At 40.0% G+C, this 15,445-nt stretch overlaps 1 protein-coding gene across 1 annotated transcript in view; it reads right to left on the reverse strand.

Annotated features, from left to right (window-relative positions):
- COL25A1 (collagen type XXV alpha 1 chain) overlaps window positions 1-15,445 on the reverse strand; it is a 264,348-nt gene that overhangs the window by 248,077 nt on the left and 826 nt on the right. Inside the window, exon 2 of the mRNA XM_071742677.1 lies at window positions 14,899-14,968. Within this exon, the coding sequence (XP_071598778.1) occupies window positions 14,899-14,968 (70 nt within the window). The remainder of the gene's footprint in view (window positions 1-14,898; window positions 14,969-15,445) is intronic.

The raw sequence follows: 15,445 nt of genomic DNA on the forward strand, positions 1-15,445 counted from the left end.
ACACCAAAAATGAGCAAACTTCCCAGTCAGCATCTGCCAATTTTAAGGATTCTTTCAACAATGAAGACTTGTCCAGATCTTGAAAAATGGCAAAGGTGTTAAAGTAACCAAACTTTTCTAACCCAAAAAATTACTGAAACTTGCCTTGGCAGGGCACAGGCACAACGTGGGAAGCCACTTCACTTTTAAGTGATCGAGTAGCTGCTGCACTCTTTAAAATTCACTAAATATCATTATCATAATACTCTGTATAAAGAGGATTATAAAATAAAACAACCCCAAACCATGCCCAAACTACTGAGTTACAAAACTTTCAGCCTAATTTAACAAAAATCTTAAAGTTGCCTTTTCATGACTGTTATAACAGAACTGAAATGTTTGTTATTTCAAACTCGTATTTCAAAGATCATATAAAATAACAAGATATGCCTTTATATAATTTTAAAAGTTAAACTGATTACATCTTGAGGTTCCTCTGGTTATAATAAACAGCCCTCTAACTGATATATTCACACATTTTTAATGCACCTTTGCACTTCCATAAAAGAAAACCAGCCATGCCCCCATGTGAATGCATCTAGATCACAAAGACATTTCCTCTCCCTTCACACTAATAAATCCCCTGAAGGCTACAGACAAGTTTCTCATCACCACAGGGGTGCAAAGGCCAAAAAGCAAAACTTAATGAGGCCAAAATGAGGCTCTTTTGCCCAAATGTTAATCTTACTCTTCAGAGAAACAGAGGAGTAAAGAGAACCCCATAAAAATCTCCTCGTGTACAAAAATCACTCGCAATAAAAACGTTACAGCGGGTCCTTTGTCCAAGGTTATTGTGAAGGCTTTTAATTCAGAGGAACTAGTGGGAATACAGTTCCTCTTATTAAAATATATTAATTAGTGTAATACATACAGTCGTGTCCTTTGAAAAGCAAAGCAAACCCATGAGAGGAACAGCAGGGTCCTGCAAGGACCCACCCACCGTCTTGGATTTACTCCTCTGGGGATGGAGTCCCAGAAGCTGCCTCTGAAGCTTCATTTCTTTTCATGTTTAAAACCTTCATTTACAGGCATAAATAACAATGGCATAATCAGGAGCAGCAGCAAAGCTGAAACCTCAAGAACTTGCTGTCTTCCTGAGAATGACTCTCAAACCAAAAAGGATAATCTACAAATTGGCATCCAGCTCTCCAACTGCAGATTGGCAATGAAATCCCTAAATATATTTCTGAACAGTGATTATTGTTGGTCTTAGTGCTTCATTTCACACCTGCACAGAACACTGTTTATTTGGTTTATAGGAACCTCCTGATCCCCAGAGTTTGCAGCAGCAAACTTCTGAAAAATAGCATCCCATGCATTGGCTGATTGACAGAGACCAAGTTCTGGCAGTCAGCACAAGCCCCTGGACAGCTTATTTCAGGTGAAAATCATTTTAAAGCACTATTTGTAAGCATCCACCACAAAACACACAGTATCTACCTAAACACCCCTACAAGAAGCAAACTACTGCATTTTTCAAGTGTGTTTTGGTGAAAAATTTGGTGAAAGCGTGTTTTATAGCTGACAATATTTTCAGTTTAATGCTTTTGATTTATACAGATATATTGCTATCCAGTCTCTTTTCTCCATATCTGCTACCAGCCAAAAGCAGGAAATGTACAAATATTAAGCCAAAAAAAAAAGAAAAAAGTATTTAAAAACAAAACCCACAACACCAAACAAGATCACTGTTACTTTTACACACACTGTTGCTACAAAAATTGGGTAAATCACACCATTTTAGTTATTACACTGGCAAAGACCTCTACAAATGAGAGTTTATGTGGGTTAGCATGGGAGAGAATGATCAGCCTTGTAACTCAGACTAATTCTGATGATGCCTATGGAAAAATCACAGCCAGCTCACCCTGCTGTTGACAGGACTAGGAATAATCTTATTTTTTGTCACTTAAGTCAATTATACTCCATGCCTTCATATACACCCAGTGCAGACAAGTCTATGAAGGTGTTAATTTTACAAGTCAGTTTTTAGAATTCAGCCACTCTTTAAAGCCATGTTTGTTTAATCACTGCTGCCACCTCATACATACAGAAACTATGCCAACAGGACTACGTTTTTAACTTTTTTTTCATGAAAGGCACAGAAAGCACCAACTTTGATCAAACTGTGACTCAAACCAAACAGCCCCAGCCCTTACTGTGAGGCCCTCTGGTTTTCTGAACCTTAGGAGCATTCATGCACTATTCCAGCATTTAGCATCCAGGCCAGCTTCAAGGTTTAAGGAAGACATGGGGAGAAATGAGGAAAAAAAAAAAAAAAGACTCAGATTCTCTTAAATATTACAGGAGACTTCCCAATAAACTAAACTAATTTGTGAAAAACAAAATAGGTAAAGAAGGTTTATGGGGGAAGAGGAATAAAGAAATATAGTAAGGAAACCCATTCCATGCTTTACCCACATGTGGAAAGGTGGCTTTTCCAAGTGTTCCCCTAACAGATTTCCTAAGAATTTCAGAACTACTGGGAATTTAGAGGTGTAGTCCATACTAACTCCTATTAACGTGTTTTACTGTTTATTTTAAAAACAGAAAGGCATCTACTCTATCAGTGATCATACTTTCCAGTATGCCATGTGCCAAAAAAAAAAAAAAAAAAAAAAACCAACTTCACAGAGTTTCTTCAAACACTACCATAACATCTGAGGCACCAACAGCACACAAGAACAAAAAGCACCATGAAACTTAACTCACTTTCACATCTCCTGGGGCACATTTGCTTTTTTTTTTTTTCCCATTAGTCTACCAAAAATAGTACTTACTAGAGCCATAGTTGCTTGACTCGCACGTGAAAATATCTAAGACACATGAAGCCTCTCTAAAATCAAAGTAAAAATTCTTACCAAAAAATCCCCACTTACATCCCAACTAGAAGGAAACCAAATAGTGGCAAGTAGGTCTATAAAAAAACAAAGTCACTATGCTACTAAAATAGCTATACATCCAAAAAGCACTCTCTCCTCTCTCCCAAACCTCATTAACAGCCAAGTTTATTGTCTTGGCATTATAGAAAATGATCCTTCAGCTGTAAAAGCTGTGAATTTCTTCAAACTCATCTGACTGCAGTATTTCAGCCCTACCATTCTATTCAACCACAGAAAACTGCCCAACTTTTACCTCCTTGGGACACCCCCCTCACACACAACCACTTCTCAGCCCCAGCTTCTGAGCTGTTTCTCCTTTCTGATCTTGGCTGAAAACCCATAAATTCCTGCCAGCCACATTACACCTGTACCTACAAGCCATCTATCTTTTAAATTGAATCCAACTGTAAAGATGACAGAGTACAAATCCTGGGGTTCTAAAAAGCAGCACCCAGGACAGGAATTGATGAAGCAATGATTTCTGCTACAAACAACAAATCAGTATTTAATTTGCAGGGTGTTTCACACTTGAGCAACTGAGAAACAACACTGGAAGCAATTCCCAAAGATCATCCAGACTACTCCCATAAAGTATGGGCAAAATTATTGGTAGCTATCCTGACAGATATTTATGAGACTGTGCCTAAAAGCATTCTGTGATGGAGATGCTATAATTGGCAGATAAATCCAGTTTCACTGCTTACATTTTCCTCTGCTGAAATAAACACACAGCTTACTTTTCCTTCTTGCTTTTTTTTACGGTTGACTTTCAGGTCTTTAAAAACTTACTCCTCCCCTCAGCTGTATCTACTCCAGTCCAAACTCCCTGTATCTTCTCCCTGCATCCCTGCTGCCTTTCTTCTCCTGGCTGCTGTAGTTGTGCTCTGGTCTCTCCTCCATCTCAGCCATGGCTGCACCTAAATATTCCCAGAATTATACAAAATTCTGCAAGTGAGATCTTCCAGATTAAGAGTAGAAAAGTTATTTCATAGAGAGTCTGTTTTAATACACCTGCCTGCTGCTTTTCCTTTCTCATTACAGCCTAACAAATTCTGCTCAGTGACCCCAGAGGTGTCTTTAGGATACCTACTACAATGTCAGTACAGCAAGCAAAATATTTATACCCAAAATATTTTGTATTCAGCCTTACTCAACTGTACCCTGGTTTTGTTTTATATATATATATATATACATATATATATATATATATATATATATATATACATATATATATATATATATATATATATATATAAAAAATATATTATTTTTTTTTCCCATTTCAGGATTCCTCTAAAGCTTTCAATTGTGAGACAGCAGAATTCCAGTTCTGGCACCAAATATACCTGCAGACTCTCCCAGGCTGCTGTTCCATATCCTAAGACAAACAGAAAGCAAGTGGAAGGAAGACTGAAAGACAAATGCCTTTATATTTTGACCCTTAATTAGGTAATTAAAACACTACTCGCCTATTAAAGCAAAAATCAAAGCAGGGCTAGATAGCTGGTAAGAATGTCTTGAGAAAATATGCAAATCATGGCATAAATTATTCTGGTGAGAATATGGTACATAACAGGGAAAAAATAGAGCTTGCTATAAGAACAGGGGACTCTTACTTTTGGGATTATACCATAGGCAAACAAGAACTAATGAAAAGAAGCTACATGTTGCAAAAGCACAGTTTTACAGTTACTACTGGCTTAAAGAGAACAAATTTTATTCTACAGTAACATATGAACTTCTAAAGAACTGTAAATGTCTAAAATAATACCATAAAATTGTAATATTTTGTATTAAAATAGTATTAGTTAAATTACATTTTATTTTAGCAATATTACCATATTAACTTGTCATCATTTGCTTATGACAAAACCATCAAGACCTACAGAAAAAGTACATTAAAAACTCTGATACAATATAAAGTTACAAGCTTTGGTATTTGGAAGATGTAATGAATCCAGTGGGACAAAGGATCAAAGCTGACTGCTAAATTCTGAAGTAGAAAGCAGAAAAAGCCAACTTTGATAGATATCAGAAATAAATGAGATTATTCACATAACAAATGTAGCCTGAGTTAGTTTGGGGTTTTTTTTTTTTTTGATGCTTCAAGGCTAGTGGAGGCCAGGAAAAATTGTAAATTTGCACGTGACAACTGGAGATTCAAGTGACAATCTAAATTCTTAAAGCCAAATATTTAAAAAAAAAAAAACAAAAAACTAAAAGAGCTATAAGCATATATAGCTAGACAGACAGGAGTGCACCAATATATCTGTACCCACATGCAAATAAGTAGCTAAGGACCTAGCACCTTGTATTAATGTAATCCCTACCCTATTAACACATCCAGCTAACAGCAGTCTACATCTGCTTGGGGACCTTGCACCTTCTTTCTAGAAATGCAATCCAATCATTATTTTAGTGTCCAATCATTATTTTAGTGGGCCAGAAGAAAGCAACTTGGCAATGTCTCACCTTATTAAGCAAGGTTTGCTTTCCAGCCTATATATCCTTACATCTCAACAGCCACCTCTGCATGCACAGAAGAATCTCCCTAGAAACCAAATAAACAACTCGAGTGCAAATAGCAGGTTCTGCCTCCTGATTCATCATCACAAGCACCACCTCAAAGGCTTTACAAGTGACACTGAGTCCTGGTGGGATGCAGGGAGCCTGAATACAGCTTTGTGTTTCACTTGTTCAGCAGGAGCTGCAATGCTGCCAAAGAGAAGGAAAAAGAACCCTCTCTCATCTGCAAACAAAACTTCTGTCTGGAAGACACAGAATTCACTCTTTCAAACTGTTTTCATCTATCTTAACTATAATTGGCTTGAGCAAACAGACTTCACCATTCAAAATCAATTTTAACAAGTGTTTTAGAGATCCATCAGGAGGAAGCTGTGTCCTGTGTCATCCTGTGAGCCAAAAGAGCCACTTGTGCTCTGGGATGCATCAAGCATCCCCAGTTAGTGGAGGGAAATGATTGTCCCACTGGACACTGCACTGGTGCTGCCCCACAAGTGGCTTAAAAAAAAAATAGATTTCACCAATCAAAATCTAAACAATTGTTGTTGAAGTCCATCAGGAAGAATGTCACGTGTGAGCCAAAGGAGCCACTTGCGCTCTGGGATGCACCAAGCATCCCCAGTTAGTGGAGGGAAATGATTGTCCCAGTGTAAGCTGCATTGGTGCTGCCCCACACTTAACTATAAGTGGCTTAAAAAAAAAAAAAAAAAAATAGATTTCACCATTCAAAATCAAGGTTATCTAAACAATTGTTGTGAAAGTCCATCAGGAAGAATGCCACATGTGTCCTGTGAGCCAAAAGAGCCACTTGTGCTCTGGGATGCATCAAGCATCCCCAGTTAGTGGAGGGAAATGACTGTCCCACTGGACACTGCACTGGTGCTGCCCCACACTTAACTATAACTCAAATATATAGATGTTCTACCCCACTTTAACAGTCCTGTGAAGGAATACAAGCACAATACAGAGCTGTTATTTACTTGTCCCTGCTGTAATCCATTAAGCACAGTTTTTTCTCTAAGGTGCATTCCTTTAAATTTGCTATGAGAGAGCTTTTTCCAGAGAATTTGCAGAGTGTTCCTGTTTTTCTAATACACAATAAAAACAGACTAATGTCTCCTTATTATCCTAAAATGGATTGGAACTGCTTGAAAGATATCAGAAGACCACTTTGTAGCAGCAAATCAATTTTGAGAGAAAAGAAAGCCAGGGTTTCAGTTCTGCTGTACTTCTGAATTGCTGTGGTTTTTTCCTTGCTCATGCTCCTTCTTGGAACATGAGCCACTCTAACAGCTTATCTGTTCTCTCTTAATTGAACGAGGTAAAAGAAAGTCCTCCCATCACACTTTGGGATGTGGCTCAGCCTGGAATTCACCCTAAGGAATAACACAAAGCTTTCCTAAATTGAAATCCCCAACTGTTGAGCTTCAATACTCATCCCTCTTCACCAAGAGAAATTCTCCCTACCCTAAAGCAATCCATCCAGCACACTCACATGCTTGCTGCACTGGAAAAAACCACTTCATCCTCACATCCAGAAACGTTTCCAGCCCTCTCCAAACACTGCTGTCATCACCACAAAGGCACCAACTCTCTAAGTAAGTATTGACAATGGCTGTCTAAGCACTGGCTCATTTTTAAATCAATGCCCCAGCACTGTGTCTCTCAGCCCCTCTGGTTCATCAGTATTCTGTCCACCTACTCCCACCAGGGAAATAATCTGCAGGATGATCCTTACTGACCTGTGACTTCTTCAGAAAGACACATGGATAGCTACAGCAAACACCACCATCCATGTCTGGGAGACCACTGCATTTCTAAGTGCCAACCAAGGCCATTCCCCTGCTGTGTGATACTAAGGGACACAAAAAAACTTCCAAGTATCCACCAGGATGGAGGACACATGGAAAAGCAGAGTCCAAGCTCAGCACTGCCCCAAGGACCAGCTCCACAATGATGCCACTTGGGTAATGCCTGCACAGAGCACATCTCCTGGTACAGAAACCAAATGATGAGTCAGGAAGTATTTTTAGTGAAATCTGAAACCATTATCTTGTCTGAGAGATGAAGGGTGTGGATACAGTAGCATATTAATCACCCCTGTCAAGCCAAAGTGATCATCCTCAACATTTGCCATCCTTCACCTGCCAGTAGCCAGGAGAACAGCAGTGAAGGTGCAAACATTAAAGGAACATTTCAGAAAAAGCAGCATCAGCAGCAAAGACAGTCCAGATATTCTCCAGCCAGCACTTAAGAGTATTTTTCATAGTGATACCACTGGGAACTATCTTGGTGTAAACTGTGTGACTGCAGAAGAGAACAATTAATACACAAACTGTGGAGTTTATCCTTTTAATCCCCTGCAGCCACATTCCTATGCTCAGGTATCCAGGCTTCCCCTAAAACATCAAGGGAATGAAATCAGGAGCTTCCTCAGAGGACAGAGGCACAGGGAGAGGAGGAAGAAGAGGGGTGCTTTCAAGCAGCTGGTTCTCATGTTCCTAAGAGATTATTAGAGGTGCCAGCTAAAGGAAATACCTCCTCAACTTAAGATGTATACACTTGGACTTTCAGCACTGCAGTCCTCCATGAAAACCCCACGATTATCATCCAAGTGAGGCACTGAGATGTAAGAAACCTGACATCATTTCCTAGCAACACCACGAGCACAAATCCACAGCCAGCTATGCCCTTGCTCTTACAGGCTGTATATGATCATAATCACTGAAACATCTTAAGAGAATTTATTTAGTGTCCTTCAAATCACATAATTCTCTTCTGCTGATGTGCAGACACAAATCTGTCACTGCAGGGGCATTCAGACACACCTCAGATCAAGTATTTTGGTCTCAATACATTTTGGTTTCAATACATTTTGCTGGTTTCAAAACTCCTTCTGTGTTCTCCAACCCCTGATTTAGAAAAGATCTTTTAAATCAGTTTTTCAGCATCATCCTCAGCACAGTATCCTAAGGATGAGTTTATGCTTATGGAAGGAACCTCATTCATAAGCTAAACCTTTAACTTATACCTCTGGATTTTTTTCTGTGCCATTATAGAGATATTGAAAATAAGCAGGAAACAAATGAATAGCTATTCTAAAAAGTAACATCCCCATTTTACCAACTCTTATACTTTCTTCATTCCATTTTTTCTTTGCAGTACAAAGGTCTATCATTATAGTTTTGATAGTGATAAGAAAATATATTTTGAGTGAACAGATTTACATGGGTGTATAGTAACTTATTTCTTAAAAAAAACTTGGCATCATCTGTTTCAAAGCTTTCCAAGCACAAAAAGAAATTGTTCTCCCCAAACATCCATGTAGTATTTCTAACTGCAGTAAATGCCTGCTCCTATAAACAAGTCTCTGTAGATATAAATGAGAATTGATTTGGATACAACACCCCCCACACTTCAGAAAAGAAGACAGAAGAGCAGGATAGAACCAGAAAGGATAAGTTTTACACTGGGCATCACATCTTTCAATGAGTTCTTTTAATTCATGAAAATGAAGGAGGGGACAAGTGGATTACTTCACAAATCAGAAAATTGTAACTGGACAACCTGCAGAAATATTTAAATAGCAGATAATTTTAGCTTAGGCACCTCTGTGCATTAGCAATTTCTTGCACTACACATTTCCCTTTGCTGCTATGAGCAGCACATTTTCAGCTGAGGAAATTACTGACGTGAAGCTGCTGTACTGAGCTTAACCACAAAGTTAAAGCAGATCCCAGGACTGCAGTTGGGAGCCAGATGGAAGGAAATCCCTGACAAGGATGGCCAAGGTACCTTTGCTCCAGAGGCACAAATAAAATTATCTTCCAGGGAATCAACTCTATTCCTAAAGTTGTTCATGTCCACACAGAGAAAAATTAGCTGTATTTACGTGCAAGGTAGGTATCAATCAGGCACTTTCAGTTCTGAAAATTTTGTCCCACAAACAGCTTCTTCTGCTTAACTTAACCTCATAAAAAAGGTTCAAGCAGATGAATATAAGCAGGCACTGCCCTGCTGGGTGTCTAACCTGTAAAAAACCATGATGGTCCACATGCTCCCAAAAAGCAAGCCTGCAGCACCATGCTCAATGCTCTGTTATCTAACTGCAAGCTGCAGCTTTAATCAGACAGAATGGAAAGTGTTTCTTCCAGCTTTTATTATTCTGTGCCTTCTTACAGCTTCTTATCAGTTCTAAGTAAGCAGTCAGATTTCCTTTTTGGGGCTGCCTAAGGAAAGCAACTGAAAGAATGAAGGGAGAAAGTGGCGTGTGTGGACGAGCCCTCCTGAAGAGGCTGGAGTGAGCAACATGACTTAAACTCCATCTAAATCAAAGATGGATTATTTCAAAGAGTTGGTAAGGTGAATATATTCATCATATGATTCTATCTGGCAACCTAGAGGGGCTCTATAAAGGCAGCTTCTGTCAGTCATGCTGTTTTCAAAGCTAGCAGGTTTTTAGTGCCCTAAGAAAACAAGAAAACAGACAAGCAAGCTGCAGCCAGGAAATTTAGAAAGGAGGGAAAAGGAAGATGAGTGCTACAGTGCTGGCCTGGCAACACATTCCCAAGAACCCACTGACCTTTAAGGAAAGGGGCAGGGGATGAGCATTGCTGAACAGAATTCAGCTATTCAACCTTTAAAGACTTCTGCAAGGAAATAGGTGAATATATTTAACAACTGTAGAAAAAAACAAAACAAAAAAACCCAAAACTAACCAATGCACACACACTAAAAACATTGTTCCAGAAGTGGATTTCACAGCCATTTGTCACACTGCAGGACTTGTTGCACTTGGATTGCTTTGACACTTCAGCAACACAGCAGTTGCCACGTGGAAGGAAATCCAGGAACCTCTGTGAGAGCCCATGGGTGCAAGAACATGGGCACAAGGGTCTCCTGGGGGGATTCTGGTTGAACACCAGAGGAAAATTTTTCACTCTGAGGACAGTCAGACATTGGAATGGTGTCCCAGGGGAAGTGATGGATTCTCCCACTTTGGAAAGTTTGAAGTCTCAGCTCAACAGGGTGCTGGGAAATCTCATGTGAACAATATTAGAAGGGTTGGACCAGATGATGCTCAAGGTCCCTTCCAACCTGACATTCTATTAGTCTATATGTTCTTGTATTATTATTAAAGCTCATATAAGAACAGTTAATGCAGATAATCAAACCTTCCTTTTCTATGCCTTGTTTGGCAAAACCTTGCAAGTTTAATACATTTTCAACTTTTTTTTTTTAATAACACTTTTGCAGCTGTGCTACACCACTACTGACATCCATTAATACTACAAGAAACAGGAGTCTGCTGTCAATCAGTTCTCCTTTAAGCCACATTATGTTTCATTCATCATGCTGCACACCCCACCTCCTTACCCAGAGGGAAGAGAATTAAAAGGTCACATCTTAGCCAATAAAATATATTTAGCTGTTCTGTGAGGAGAAAAAACTATCTCTAATCAGTCATCCAAAAAAGACAACACACTACCCAGAAGGTTGCATGCTACTGCACATCAATAAACATCTTTATCTAGGAACTGAAATGAAAAATATTAAACCAGTGCAGGTATGAAAGGGAAACTCAAAGCCCTGTCAGAAAAATTACAAATTTAGAGCTGAGCACTGCATTCAGCAAATAGATGATACAGGCACAAGAGGAATAAGTAGTGCTGGGAGCCAGGTTCATGTGGCACACTCTAGAATTTTAAGTAACAGAGAGAAATACTTTGGATACTTTCTGCATCTCTCTGTGTTTTCTTTTGGGTCTCTCTTCTGATAAACACTTAAGCCAGCTCCTCTTTACCTCTTCAGTCTTGGCAAAACTGCTTCACTGTAACCATAACGTTAAAAAATAAGTAATATCTTGCTGATACCTATTTTGGTATTCTTTTAATCCCCAAAATTGAATTTTCCTCCATTTTTTCAGCCTCACTAATCACAATGCTCCAGGGAACAGCCCTTATGGAACATGCTGAACTATGAAAGAGTGCCTAAATTGTACTTCCACAGCATGTCAAAACAAACATTAGGTGCTTAAGATGACAAAACCAGTACTTGGATGCTAAGAAAATACACAGCTTTTTACTATCCATGCTGCTACCAAAACACATACAGCAGACTCATCATCTCACTGAAGCACCGTGGAACAGCTTTCCCAGGGAAAAAAAGCTCTTATTTTCCCAGTAAAAACTTATAGCCAAAATAAGACCCACTGATATTCCAAAAAACCTTTGTCTTCTGGCATTTCATCTCCCAATAAAAGCCACGTAGGCTCCCACAGCCATTTAAAGATTCAAGCAAATGAAATAATTACTTACCCACTTACTTTTTTTTTGTTCGTCTGTTACAGTAGAAAAACATGAATTTACAATACATATGGAACAGGAAAATTAATTTATTATGCTTAAAATAATTTTAGTCCAATGTGCAGAAGGCTTTCTGCCAGCAGTGACTGCAGTGCTATTGCCTGTATGGGGTGTAAGCTGGCACTCCTGTTAAAGCTGAGGTAATTTAAGAGGAATGTCAGCATGCATTTACTTTTCAAACTTTATTACTTTGCTTTAAGAAGAAAAAGAATGCCTGCTATTGTAATTTTCAAAATATTTACAAAGTCTTTGGTATCTGGTTTTAGTCCTGCAGAATTAAAATCAAAGCTCTAGGATCTCCTTGTGATTCTAGTAGAAAAAAAATTAGAAATAATAATTAGGAAGAAAACTAAGTTTAGTGAAAACAAAGTTTTTAAGGATAAATGTGACCACTCTTAATACTAGACAAAGTTCAAGGCAACTAGTAAATTAAATTAAAAGGAGCTACATGTGGACAGCTTTCCAAACTATGAGTGACTGTGAATCTGGCTGCCTCTGGTATCCAAGCTATTTCAACCCAGCTTCCTTTACACATACAACTTCCCACCATGAGGAGCCACAAGGGGATGAACATCTCAAGCTAAGGAGATCTACACCAGTTGTATAACTTCAATCCTTAATCTGAGACCACATTCTCACCCCTGGGTATGCAGATTGAATTTCCCTCTCTTCTTTTTGTAGAGAACAATCTAACTTATTTAAAAATACTAATTTAAAAACACTCTTTATTTCTCTTGAAAGAGCAGGATGATGGAAGCTGCCTCGGTGGCCATTTGGCAGCAGCCTTTTCTCACAGCATAAGGATGCTGCAAAAAATCATCTCTGTACCATGAAGGCATCATTTCCAGTGTCATCTCCAACAGCCATATTTTATTATTGCAGAAACCCAGGGATGACGTGCAGAAGCTGAACAGAGTAAAGCAGCAAAAGGGAACCATGTGGAGAAGGAAAGAGGCAATTTATGCTTAACAAAACAGCAGCCAACAGAAAAAGCACCGAGTTTCCAGGATACCTTCCCTATTAAACCAACAGCCTTTCCCAACACAGCAGTCCAAACTCGTAATAGCAGCATTACAGATGATAATAAATAGTCCATTTTGCCCAGTGAGAAAGCAATTCTAACAAACAAAGTGAACCAAATGAAGGAACAACAATTTCTTTGCTCTCCTCCCACCCCCTGCTCAGCCTAATTCCTGCTGTTAGGAAGCCACGGTCCTCCCAGACAAGCCCCCAAGATGATGCCATTCTGAGGTAGGCACCTGTCCCCTGGCAACAAGCATGAGAGCATCAACTCTTTTTAAGCTGCCCAAAAAAGAGGCTTATCACATGGCAACACCTTTCAGGGACTCCGAAAGTTGTTACTAAACTGAGATAGTTACCTAGAGGTGAAAAGCTTCACATCACATTTCTAATCCCCATACCAGCTAATCTTCTCTGCAATTATTTTTTTTATTTATTTCCTAATGAGTCATACAAGTTTTCCCGGTCTAACAAACCTCTGTCCCTTGAATATATTTCCTAGATCACCTTATTTTGGCATTAAAAATACATATTTCTTCTAGCAAGGATTTTTACAATCTGTGCAAGAAATACTCTGTTACTCATTGCCTATGTGCTAAAATACACTTCTTAAGAAAAAAGGTCAGATAAAAATTGGTATAATGTGGAGCTCTAGTGGTAGACAGGAGGTAACGCAGCACAACACTAACTGGAAAAGTAGATACTGAGGAGAACAGTACCCAAACACAGATTAAAACGAGAAGGGAAAGGAAGCAAACTTGGCTTCACATTCAGCAACATCTAAGGCTCACAGAATACATCTTTGCATACAACATAAAGACCCTAAAATTGAAGCATCCATTTTGTAGCTTACTGCAGGTAAGCATCAGGAAAAAAACAGTATCAACACTGTATGTGTATGGTTGCCTTAAAGGAAGAAATTACATAAAGCACAGCAAGAAACCAATGTTGACCATTAGTTACCAAAACAAGCTGGGAACTGAAAAATTCTATGCACGCTTGTAAAACAGTTCTAGTTATAAATATTGTCCCTTCATGCTAGTCACAGGAGCTCTTACACCAGCCAGCAAATACTCTGCTCTCAGTTGTAGCAACCATTTTAATCAGATTTAACACCAAGACCCAGTGGTGCTTTCAGACTGGAAGAGCTTCTTCCTTACATACATCTGAATCACACATCCTGTCGGCAAATGTCATCAGCTTGAGTCTTGCTGAAAGTAAATATTCCACCTTTAAAGGAGATAGTTTTCCATACATAGCAGCAGGATGGGTAAAGCATGCTGTGCATCTAGTGCACACATCCCACAGAAGACACTGGAATTCTTCTGCTGCCTTGTGAAACACTGGCATTATTTTCTTAACCTTTAAGATGCAATTTGAACTTGGGGAGGTATTAGCAGGAGTTTATAAAGCTAAGTGAATATTGACTGTTATCAGACTATCATAAAGCAGCACAAAACCCACAGGAAACATTGCAGCATGTGTGTGCACAACCAGTCCCAGTATTAGGAGACCCCATTTCCATAGCCAAGCAACATCACTGGTTACATAAACACAGTTTTGAACCCTCTGTTTGAAACCTGCAGTCCCTTCCTAGAGGAAGTTCTTTCATCCAAGATTACGGACAAACAAAACTAAAAAGCTCTTGTATATACTACTGCTATCTTCAACCACCCATTTCAATCCATGTTCTAAATGGTTCAATATTTTTGCTAGGAACTTATGTTCCACTTCCCTACCTGAGGACTAAATGCCTTGGTTCCATACTGACCCGTTTCAGGTGGTCTCTCTCTCTCTCCTTGCTAAGGGAGCCCATTAACTTCCTCACAGGTGTTACTGCTTGGCATCACCAGCCTAACCAGGTGTTTTAAATAAGTAATCAGCCCCAATCAAGTGCCACAGTGGAAACAGATGATTCCGGGCTTTGCATCTTTAGCTCACAAGGCACAGCTGTGGGCTGATGAGGCATCCCCTGGATCTGGCTGATGCCTGTTTGAAAAACTCAAGATACCAAAAGTCCCCGACCAACAAAAGCCTCGGAAAGGAGATTTCCAAACCGTGTCTGTTACCTGGTGGGCAGTTGCACTCTGGAGGCACTTCTCTGGCTACTCGTATTTTTGCCAAGTGTTCGTAGGATTTCTGTGGACGAGAGAAGCAACGTGAGAGGGAGGGCAGAGGGCCACTTCGCTTCGCCGCCGACCCATCCCGGCCCCAGGATGGGATTCACCGCTCTGCCCGGTGGCTTCCTCGCTTGGACACGACCCAAGGTGTCTCACTAAATTCTCCACCCCCACGACAACAACAACAAACAAGCCCGACGGCGCTGGCTCTCTCCCACCTCTGCCCCCAGTGCTTACACACACACACACCCGCTGTAGATTTATTTCTTTTTTTTTAAACACGTGCTATAGAGAACCGCAGGGACCGAGCGACAAATTACGGAGGAGAAAAACACCGGCATCGCCCAGGCGGGGGATCCCCCGCAGCCCCCCAACCTTCCCGCCCCACCAACCGGAGCCGCTTCCCCCCGGGCCCCGCAGCCGCTCCCCGGGGTTGCGGCTTCACTTTTCCCTGCTCCTTCCCCATTTCCCGCGGAACAGCTCCGGCTTCCCCACC

Source organism: Heliangelus exortis, chromosome 4 (genome assembly GCF_036169615.1).
Source record: "Heliangelus exortis chromosome 4, bHelExo1.hap1, whole genome shotgun sequence".
NCBI lineage: Eukaryota > Metazoa > Chordata > Aves > Apodiformes > Trochilidae > Heliangelus > Heliangelus exortis.